Below are 11,451 nucleotides of genomic sequence, written 5' to 3'. Positions count from 1 at the left end.
ATGCAATGGGCGGCATTTCTTAACGATCAGGATCTCAAAATTCGCTTTGCACATTTTCGGAACAAGGCAATGAATTAAAGTAATATTAAGTCAATGGGATGTGGTGGAAGTAAAGCAGTAGTGAATCAAAGTCAGCGAATTCTTAATGCAATTGAAGACAATGGAAATAATGTAAGATTCAGTCCTGAGGGTGCAGAAGAGGGGCAGACAACTAGGCCTAGTCGAAGCAAAAATCAATCTGATATAAGTGAAAAGGAGTTTAATTGGCAAGGGAAGATGGAGAATAATAAAGATGACCAGCGCGTACAAGATGAAGAAGATGATGACAACGAGCCAGATGATTATATTGATATAACGAAACCAATTGATCGAAACCACAGCCGAGAAAAGATAGATACGTTGAAAGTTGTTGACTTTGTGACTGAGGGGCTACAGGCCATAAAGGAAATTAATGAAATTTCGATGGACCTCGATGATATGCCTGAAAGTTATCAAAAGGCAAAAAAATTGAGGCAGCTTTACTACAATGCAAGATACGTCGTTGGTCGAAATTTCTGTAAAACGTTCCTTGACGACCTTGTACAGAAAGGTGTTTTTGCATGCATTGCCAAAGCAATGAAAAGACTTCAGGCTGCATGGCCTAATGTCTTCTTGGAGACGCCAAATCCAGAGCAGGTAAAAATTAAGCTAGGAAATATTTGGAACTATTTTGCTTTTCCCCTCCGATTGTTTTTCTTCACAGAAGTCTACAGAAATGAAACAAATATAATATCAACTGTTCTCTCAAACATGAAATTGGCTTGGGGAAAGTCTAGAACGCCATATAATTAATAAAAGGTAGTTTGCACACAGAAAATGTACCTGAAATGACCGTGCACACTAAAGATTTTCATCTGCACGCATGGAAGATCTCCTTGTGCACAGCCATGGTGGTCATGAATATTTGCCAAACAAAGTAAAAAAAGTTTATACCATTTTACTGAAAATAATAATGTGTGTGATGCTTTATCAACAATAATAATTGTGATGAAGATTTTTGGGTTGGAGCACTTGGAGTTTGAATATAATGGTCCTGGTGCCTTCTTGGGTCAGAAAAAGTGTCACTTTATCACAATTAGAAAAACCCCTCTTTTGAATCTTAGCTTTGCCCCTGATTTATTATCCCATTTTCAACAATGATCTTAATATTCTGGCTACAAATTTTTAACTCTTTTTATGGACATGGATTTTGAAAATGGTTCCTTGAGGTTCCCTTTTTTATTAGGTCCCCCATTTTTGACAAAGTTAAACAGACTCAGTTTGGTGTCATTATCCCAGCCAGGTAAACATTTTGATCTCCCCAGATTTCTGGAAAAAATTACTCAGACTCTCCCCCTCCTGGACTGTATAACTTATATATTTCAACTCAAAATGCAAGATAGAATTTGGCAACCTTAATAAATACTTTAATTAGTGACTTCAGTGGCATTAGTGCTATGTTTAGGCCCCCTTTCCTTATCAGCCAAAGAGCTATGATGAGGACCTAGAACAGAAATTATAGTATCATGACCCAGTCTGCAGTTAATGGCATTTTGATGTGATCATGGGCACAGTCAGCTCAGCCATATTTTTAACATCCAGACCTCCATTCACCCATTTATTAAGAACGCAAACTGGTATTTTTTTTATAAAAGTGCTATTTTTAATTTGATCTGCCATTTCAAATTGCACTTTGAAATTTGCATTAACCTTGTGTGTAGTAAATTGTCATATGGAAATGCAATTTTTTTCTAAGGACTTCAACACTGCGGTTCAAACTGTTGCATTATCTGATTATGATCCACCTGAAGGTATTGTTGTTCAAATTTGGATGAAATTGAGTGGTACAGCTGTAGGGACCACCGATATGCATGAAGGTTGTCGCATCAAAGCAGGAGAGGAGGCCCTCATAGAATATTATCTTCAAGACTTTCTTCCAGCTGTAAGCTCACGAAGCTACCCAGGAGTTAAAGTGAGTATGATCTTATCTGCACAATATTGTAACACCACGATAGCCAGGAACCAATCTACTGGATAATTATAATCTCTAACAGCTCCCATCCAAAAGCCAAGAGCTTGTTCTTCTTAGGTTGTTATTTTGACCTTACTTTATACTCTATTTCTGTGTTCTCAATTGTTTAACATGTTGAATAGCTGCATTCTAGATCCAGATTACAGCTTAGTTTCTACATTGTTAGAGCAGACAGGCAATTTCTTTGTCATGCTTATTTTATTATACAGTAGGTACAAGTAAAGTAGGAATGACCTCCCGAGTTTAAACATTCTATATCAGTTAATTTTTCACCATTAGCTGAAGTATCTAACTGGTTTTGTTTTTTAGACTGCACATGGTGTTATGATGCAAAATGGTGTTAGTGCCTTGTACAACTGTAGTACTTCATCTGCAAATGTGGCCTACTTTAAAAAATTCAATGGTATCAATAAACTGCTTGCAATTTTCAATACACCAAGTGAAAGGCTAAACATGTCTGTTTTATTTGCCTTGTCATACTTGATTGAAGAAAAAGACAATCATTTGATAATGGCAAATAATGGTGAGTTGATATTTGGGTGAAGTATGTTGTCAAATCTGTCATTATGGAGGCCAATTGACCCCATGTAAGATAACATATCTTAGCACAAAACATCTTGAAAAAAAGGATCATAAATTAGACACCAAGATATTTGTTAGAATAATGTTGATTTTAATCTCTGTAGTACAATTAGCAGATCTGGTCAGGCCATTTTACAGAAAAAGAACATTTTCCAATGCCATTCAAAGCAATTTTCATTTCAATGGTAACTTTCTCAAGTCCTACAGTTGAATTGCATTCTGCCCTTTTTTGGCAGAGGAGGGGGGGGGGTTTTATTGTTGTTTTTGTCCATTTTAGCAATTTGTCTTGTTAAGTTGCTGTTAGAACCTGAATTTGTGTTGGTACAAAACAAAGCCTAGAAATTTTTTAACTAAGTACTCTGTGAATCAGGTATCAGCTATGTGATACTGCATTAGCTAAAGGGCTAAAGGTGGCTGGATTCCTTTTTTAAAAAAAGGCCAAATCCAAAGATGATTAACAACATTTAACATAATATATTTTCCTCTGATCTGTGGCTAATATACTCAGTTGAGGGGTTTATATAATACCCCTTTCCTTTGAGCACTACTTTCAGGCATATCTTTGGTTGTTCTACATTTCTACTGCTACCGGCCTGAGACTACTTAGCAATATTTTCTACTGACAACTTGATTGCTAGAGAAGTGTTGTTTTTGCATTTTAGAAACTATTGACAAAGTCATTGACTACCTCAGTCATGCATGCAAAATGAAATCTCGTAGATACAGAGGTCTAAGCTGCTTAGAGCTTGCAAATGCTCTTGAGAGAGTAGCAGTCAATGATGAAAACAAGAAAATGGTTAGGGTTTTCTCTTTCTTACATCTGTTTGCTTGTTTGCTTTCTAAATTTTTCTTCTTTTATAGAAGTGCATTTTCATTTTCATAGTAGGTTATGAATGTATCATTGTCAATATTTTACAGTCTCTAAAACAGCTGCGGACACTAGAGGGCAAGAGGGCCGTCAATAACTGTGGACCAAAATTTGGCATGTAGATAATAGCTTAACAGTAACAGACCAAGAATATCTAAAAGCAGTCGTGAACACCTGGAGGCAAGGAGGGGCGGGCTGCCCCCCAATATTTTGTAAGAATATGGTCTTTTGTTCTAAAACAAATGGAAGATGTGATGCTGTCTTTTCCAAACTATAGGCTTGCCCCCCAATATTTGATCAAGTGTCTTGTCTGCCCCTGCTACTGTATATTCTATGTTTCAGTAAATTTTGAAGTAAAGAAGGTATGAATTTGGGATCTTATTGTCAATATCAAAGTCATAAATTATTTCCAAGTTATCACTTAAAAAATTTGTGTGTTGGAAACATCTTTATACCGGAAGCAGGCTCAGAAACAAAGAGGTTTTGGAAAGATCATGAAAATGATTGTTTCAGTTTAAAATGTTGAAAAAAACCTTAGGCCAATTGCCATGGATGTAGTTTCTACATCTATTATTACACCTCATTTCATGAGAAAGGACAAATGTGTACTGCTGCCAAGCAAGTTTGTGACTAACTGAAAACAGAAGGTGTTTTCAGGCTTTTCTGTTCACCGTAAATGAAACTCGGAATACTCTAGTAAGAAGATTCATTGTTGAATTCCCTGTTGAATGCAACACTGTATGATAAAAAATGTTGTTCCTAAGCATTAGCAAAAGTTCTAGTATCTAAGCAATAAAAGTAAACAGAAAAACAAAAGTGAGAGATTCCTCGTTTTCTAGAATTGCAAAATGTCTTTCCAAAACGTTTGAATGATGTTGAGAAAAAGGAGAGTTCTTTTCCACTACTGTCATTCAATAATTACACTAAATCTAGAGATGCCAAAATTTTGCGAATTTTGTGTAAAGGACAGATTGGGTAAACGGCACTGAAATTTCTGTCAACATTGACACTTCTCAAAGTTCTGGTTAAAAAGGTTAAATTGGTCTTGTTATCATTTTAAAAACATCTAAAGAGTCCATTGCTGCCTGGCATTATTCGATCTTTTATGACAAGAGCACAAGAAACTTGTTGTTTCTTAGGCCCAAGGAACACAAACCAGGAACATTTTGCAATGCAGAGCTAAGAATATTGGAATGGTCAACAAGTAAGACCGATCATACATGTAAATGGGTATCATTTTTGCTGAAAGTCAGCCAGCTTTGACTTTAGCGTTTAAAGCAGTAAAGTCTGTACAATCTGGCATTTAAAGCATGAATAAAAAATCTGCACAATTATTGGCAGGATGCCTGAGCGTCGTGACCCCTTTGGAAATTATAGCTTTTTAAGGTCAATTTTCACATTCAAAAGTCTACTTTTTTGTTTACGTATGGTGATAAGATCGTGAAATTCTTCTGTAGTGAATTTTTTTAAGATTTTTTGGTAAGGTACTAAATGAATGGGGTGCAGTTAAGTACGTATATTGTTAAACTTTCAGATTGGCAGTAGAAAAGGCCTTGAAGCGTTGATGCAGCTGTTCAACGTTGCAAAGACTCAAGAGCAACGTATCGCTGCAGCCAACGCGATTTGGATGTTGCTTTTTGAAAAAGAAAATCAACAAAGATTCATGAGTATGGACGGTACCTTTGACGCAATTCTGGCTTACAAGGTAGAGTCTTGATTATCGATATACAAGTTGGAAGATACGCCAAGTTTGTTGTAAGTTTGAAGAAAAACCAGTCACAATATTGATAGTTTCTTCTGAATTTGTTTCAACAAAGGGTAGAATTTTCTTACGCCTTATTCATCACCGTTAAATGCTTATAGTGATGGAATGTACACTTATAGTTGATAGGCAAATGCGGTGATATATCTGAATTTCTTTTTTTAGGAACCTTTTTTCTTGTATTTTCTATGTCAAATATTGGTTTCGGAGATACATTTTCCGAATCAGGTCAAGAGAAATCTCATTGACGCAACTTTTTGAATTATTGATGAGTGATATCTACTGAACCATGCTTATTCATATCTTTTACATAACTGTCAATAAAAATATGGATCTAAATTTTGAAGATTAATTAACTGTTCATTCATTGCTGCTTGTCTCTGTACTAACCAAGGCACTGAAAAAATATTAATTTTAATCAGTGTCGTATCAAATGCATATGGGGAGACTGACCATCAAGCTCTTTCCTATTCAATTCCTCCCATTCTGTTCCTACCCATTCAGTGTGTACTCTGTTATTAAGGGGGCTATAACCCTTATCAAATACCCCCCGCTCCTAATTGCCTTGCTATAAGTAAAAGTTCAGAGGTTTTATGCAATTAAAGGGTAACTTTTCTTTTAACGTCCTGTAAATCTATTTTACAGGATTGTGAAAACAAGGAGTTGCGAAAAGCTGTAACTGGGATTATGTGGGAAGTCAAAATGAAAGATAAACACATGGAGGCCATGGCTGAAACTGTTCGAGGTGAGTGGCTTGTTAACTTAATTATGAGCAAAGAAATGGTTAATTTTGAAAACTTAGTGAAACAGAAAGCTGGCTGCCATACGTTTCAGCATATCAATTTAAAATATCCTTCCTAGCTTTCCCCTTGTTCCAATTTTTACTTAATTAGTACAATTTACTTTTTCTTGGTTCTTGATGCATTCTGTAATGTAATGCAGTAGGTAAGAGAAAGAAATCGTTTCGACAAGCTGCAAAATTTTGACAGCCAAAACGTTTCAACCTGTGTCTATTTGTCTTGGTATTATGGTGGATAGAGTCTTTTCTTCCATTATTTTGGTCGTGAAAATTCTTCAGAATAAAGAAAAGTACTTTTCAGATGACATCTGAATTTGGTTCATAAATAATGGACCTTTTTGAGCTGCAGAAGAGTTTAAAGATCTTGGTGGTGAAGGCAACCGTTGTATTTATTGCGGCTTTTGCTCCGTTTGGCCCCTCGGACTCATTGCTCTATTAATTGCTTAAAGTTCAAAAATATGTATATGAAATTTTCTTTGCAGACGCATCTGGCAATAACAACAACTCTAGCAAACATGTTATGATAAGCTACAACTGGGGCCAGCAGCCACTGATGCTGAAGCTAAGGGACGCACTGAAGGAGGCTGGATACAATGTCTGGATGGATGTAGATAAGATTGGTGGATCCACATTGCAAGCGATGGCATCTGCTGTCGAGAATTCCGCTGTTATTTTGGTTGGTGTTTCAAGAAAATACAAGGATAGTCCGAACTGCAGATCAGGTACGAATAATCGTTCTTAGTTCTATTTACCTAGTCTAATGGTATGTCACCCTCCTACTTTTTGCCATATAATTTTTCAGAGGCTGCTTCTTTTGCATTCTAATTTTGTAGCTTAAAACATCTTTCTGATATTACTGTATATATGTTTTTCTGATGAACTACATGTCATAAAGTTTGTTGTGTTGTCATTGAGCGATATGTAGTCAGAGTAAACTTTCTCAAAGCAAGCTAGGTTTTTACAGTGCCAATAACAGCCTTGTTCGTGTTTAGGTGCTTGTTGTATTATATTGCAAATTCTGCCTTCTACTTTTATGTTTTCTATTTGGTAGAAGCTGAGTATGCCTTCCAGTTACGCAAATCCATTGTTCCGCTGATGCTTGAGAAAAATTACCAACCTGATGGCTGGCTCGGGTTCATTGTCGGTGCCAAATTTTGGATCGACTTTGCGAACCAGACTAATTTCAAGAGCTCTGTGCAGAAGCTAGTGAAGGAAGTTGGTGGCAAAGGGAAATATGGCGATGACATTATTAAGCCTGTAGATGAAGTTGATTTAGGAGGTGTGGCTGATACTATACTAAGGGTCCTTTTTATGCACTCTGTTTTTGTCTAACTAATTACACATTTTACTATTGGTTACTATTTCAGGAAGTATCAATGTATAGCGTTTCAAAATTGCCTTTGTGTTGAGGATGTTATTTCATGAACTATGAGCCCAAAAGTTGCTGGTTCTGATTTTTCTTAAACGCCAAAAGCTTTCAATAACATCAAACTATTTCAAAAGCTTTTCCTTTGGGCCTATGCTATAGGTATTAAGGGAATGGTCTTTTTTATTGCTATATATACTTTTTACTTAGCAATACCAAAAGAAAGCAAGACCAGTCGAACGAAAGAAATCTCAAAATGGAGCAATTCAGATGTAAGAGACTGGATTAAGCAGAAATGTCAGCTAGAAAGGTGGGTTGTTTGTCAAGGAGATTACCTTTTATGTAGGAATTATCTTTCCTGTGCACTCCTTTTGATTAGTAATTTGGCTTTGAAAAATAATTGTTAGCATTCTTGAATACTCTCGTTGATCTTTCTACTGTTGATTAAATATTAAAGTGCCTGTGACATGATTTTTTTTATTCTCTTAAATGAAGCGTTGCGCTGCTCTTATAGTAGATCTGAACTTTTTTTTTGAAATAAAAGCGTTTTGATATTGAAATTAAGCAAAATAGTGCGGCCTAGCCAAGTCGCTTTATCATCATTCGCCGTTCTCTTGTGACGTCATGGGAGGAACTCGTTATCGAGGCTGTTACTTGCTATCAGCTGATATCACGGACGAGTACGCTAATATTCTTTAGTTTAAGCTTTTACACCAAGATAACAAACAATGCCAAATCGATGTGTGGTTGGGAAATGCGGGGCAGTATTTAGCGATGGAGTTTCGTGATAAAATTTGACGATATGTATGTAATATAATCATTTTTCACGTATTAAATAGCTTTCTTACCATTGATCTTCAAGTTCCTGCTCTGATGGAATTTCTTTGCGAGGTTGGTCTTCGGGCCTACCTTCGAGGATCCGCTGCCGTGGCTCAAACATGTACGGCAATATCTCCGCCGGGATATCTTCTAAGTCATCTTCTCCATCTATTTCAACTTCTAAAAAGGCATCGCTATCGCTACCTTCAAAAATCTCATCCTCGCTGCCACTACTTTCTCTGGAAATATCGCTCATCTTGGACCTGTTAGATTTCCCTCATTGACTACAATACAAAAACTCGAAGGAGGAGGCGATCGGGTCCCTCCCGTGACGTCACTGTCTACTCATTCTGAAAACCAAGATGGCGAATTTTGGCATAGAAGATCACCAATAACTCCTTCATTTCTCACGAAACGTAAAAACTAACCTCAGAAATGAAAATAACAGGCCTTTTTACATAAGATTAGATATATAAACCCAAAAGTACGAAAATCATGTCACAGGCACTTTAAATTGTCTCAAGGCAGAGTACTGTTCACGGATGTAGAATATGGTTTTTTTCATTTTTTGGCAAACAGCATTATTTTTTACGCGGATTTTCTTTTTTTCAGATCAATAAAAGAATCGATTTTAGAAAAACTGACAGGCAAAAAATTAGTTTCGTTGCATCGATTGCATCAAGAGGTATGTATGGCATTGTTGCTAGTAGATTACGTACTCTTGTGTACAATTGCCGTTTCGGTCAAGCCATTTCCATTATCTCATTCTTCGTAATATTTTTAACTAGATCAATTTTGCCTAATTTGTAAATACCATCAATCTAGATTTTTCTATGTATATCTTATTGGGGTCTGACAATTTAATAACTTTCTGTGAACCTTTCTTCTTAAGGGAAATGCATTTTTCAATTTCTAAAATATTGTTCGTCTCATATCTTCCAAATCTTGTTTCAGGCCCCAGAATTCTTTTTCAATACCCTGCGTTCAGATTTTGGGTTCTGCGATGTTCTTGATTTATTGGAATTCTGGGACGCTGTGAAGGAGCTTTTAAATGAATGAGACCCGTGTGGCACAATGTAAAATATATTCTCCGTCAGTGTCCTCCTCTGCAATGAAAGTACAAGACACATTGGCCTACTATGGGGCATTGCAGAGCTATCACAGATGTGTCTTTTATATATCAAAGCAACTTTGATACAATATTTAGGTGTCTTATATTTGGTATTATACATTTAATATCACAGCATATAGAAGCCCATTGCACTATTATACAACTTAAACCATTAAACTGTTTCCCCTAAAAAGGCTCTTTAGGGACATAAAGAGCGAGACACAACCAATATACCTATATGAGAGGCACGTTTTGAACCTTATCACATCCAATTTGTCCATTCAACTGTCCCAATGCTTTTAAAACATTAGTGTAAATTTCAACAGAACAAATGACTTGATGATCTTGAGTTCAAATTGCGCTGTAGAGTTTTTAAAATATTGCATGATATGAAGCTTACAAAATACATATTTAGCAATCTGTGATACCTATTTAGCAATCTTTACAGACAGAAAAAGAAGGAAAAACATTCATAACACAATTTTGTCATGTCTTTAGTATCAGCAGTTTCTATACGGAAGTAAATAACTTTTTAATGGTTTTTTAGCCTACAAAACAAAAAGCAAAGCGATGACTTCCTATTAATACGATTTAATGACCATCATGGTGCATACTTTACATGTGTATTTGTTGTTTTGGCTTTTAACAAATAAGCTCGACCTTGTTTGACTTTTTTTGCTTTTGAATTTTTAATTAATTATTTATTTTGCAGAGAAATATCCTATTTCAACATGCTTGTATATATTTATTCTGTAATTATTTTAAATTTCTAAATTAATTTTCAAATGAATATTTGTATTTAAAGCTTTTAAAACCTTATCATATGAAATTTTTAATCATCAAAATTCTATCTGAGTATGTATTCTCTTTACGGTCTTGTCCTCTCAAGCCAACTCGCAATTTATCGTAGTTAAAACCCTGCATCTCTTTTATATTATATTCATTAATTGCAAGGGTCCTAATTCAATTTTTTACGAGCAATAAAAAGAATAATTATTTGTTGCTAAGAAATGGAAAACCCAAAATTTAATCAATCAAAATAGCTAGGCTTTCAGTTTCACACTCGATAAACTTTTGGGGAACCTAGGTATTTGATAAAACTGTAATAGTAATAAAGGAGAAAGAAATAGTAAAAATATATTATAATATGATGTTTCACTATAACTGAAATTATGGTAGATTTTATGCATGCATCAACAGGCAAAATATTGTGCCATGGTAATTTTGCAAGTTAGGTTGAAAAAGAATGTTTTGTTTGTCTGGGAAAGAGATTGTTCGAAAATCGACTTCGAATCTCGAAATCGTTGTTTCGCGAAAGTTGTTCTTTAGTTACGCCTGGCTTTATCGTTAAGGAACGTCAGAATCAAACCACAGGACGTAGATTTATACTTCTGTAATAATTCTGTTGGTCGAAAGACTTTTAAAAGGAATTGCAAATGGAGGCTGTATCTTCTGTCTCCCCAACAAAGAACAGTTCCAGCTTTTCTGGGATGCTGCAAGCTTCTTCTGACTTTCTATTGTCACAGGAGAAAAGGGCGGATGAGCAAGAAAATTTCACATTTCCACAGCTAACACCGAGCTCTATCCTGCAAGAAACTTTGCACAGCTTGGATTCAAAGGTTCCGTTGATTCCTGGTCTTGATGAAGTTTTAATGCTAAGCACAACAAAAATAGGCACAAAAGTAAGAAAGTTTGCTTGGAGATAGTAGACATTTGATTCACATCTCAATATACCTATCGTAGCATGGTGTATTGTAGATAGCTTCGTTTATTTTTATTTGATACTTTCACTCGTTATCAGAATCCTTTGACTGACTACCTAAAGATAAGAGGCTATTAAATCCTCTTCCTTTTCATGCTGCTACAGGTAAAAATTGAAATCATGAAAAATATTTTTAAACTCTGCTTCTGCTAAGATGTTACCAATCTATCGCATACTTGATTTTGAGAATGTTTGTATGCTGGACTTATCTCTTTGCTTCAGCGGTTCCAAACTCCGGATGATGCAGAATTTGATCTAAGGACCCCCCAGTCACCTGGTCTAGAGTACAACAACCTACACGATCCTCATTTGAAAAAGTATTTTCAGAAGCC

At 35.7% G+C, this 11,451-nt stretch overlaps 1 protein-coding gene across 1 annotated transcript; it reads left to right on the top strand.

The window, feature by feature from the left end:
• LOC135696802 (uncharacterized) lies at positions 1–11,417 on the top strand. The gene is made up of 11 exons (XM_065216317.2): positions 1–675; positions 1,775–1,990; positions 2,360–2,573; positions 3,295–3,428; positions 5,035–5,205; positions 5,908–6,007; positions 6,544–6,783; positions 7,113–7,340; positions 7,638–7,737; positions 8,859–8,931; positions 9,201–11,417. Exons 1-11 carry the CDS (start codon positions 94–96, stop codon positions 9,303–9,305), a joined length of 2,163 nt encoding a protein of 720 aa, XP_065072389.2. The 5' UTR covers positions 1–93; the 3' UTR covers positions 9,306–11,417.
• The last annotated feature ends 34 nt before the right edge of the window (positions 11,418–11,451 follow it).

The sequence above is a fragment of the Rhopilema esculentum genome, chromosome 18 (genome assembly GCF_057945365.1).
Source record: "Rhopilema esculentum isolate cy_ngs chromosome 18, ASM5794536v1, whole genome shotgun sequence".
Taxonomy (NCBI): domain Eukaryota; kingdom Metazoa; phylum Cnidaria; class Scyphozoa; order Rhizostomeae; family Rhizostomatidae; genus Rhopilema; species Rhopilema esculentum.
Note: the sequence above shows the minus strand (reverse complement) of the source record. Positions and strands in the feature narration are given on the sequence as shown.

What these genes read in the sequence shown, in the direction of transcription:
- LOC135696802 (XM_065216317.2), top strand. Translation starts at nt 94, where the DNA reads ATGGGATGTGGTGGAAGTAAAGCAGTAGTGAATCAAAGTCAGCGAATT. An exon ending in ATGATGAAAACAAGAAAATG is followed by an intron (nt 3,429 to 5,034) that starts GTTAGGGTTTTC and finishes TTAAACTTTCAG; the next exon opens with ATTGGCAGTAGAAAAGGCCT. An exon ending in CATGGCTGAAACTGTTCGAG is followed by an intron (nt 6,008 to 6,543) that starts GTGAGTGGCTTG and finishes TTTTCTTTGCAG; the next exon opens with ACGCATCTGGCAATAACAAC.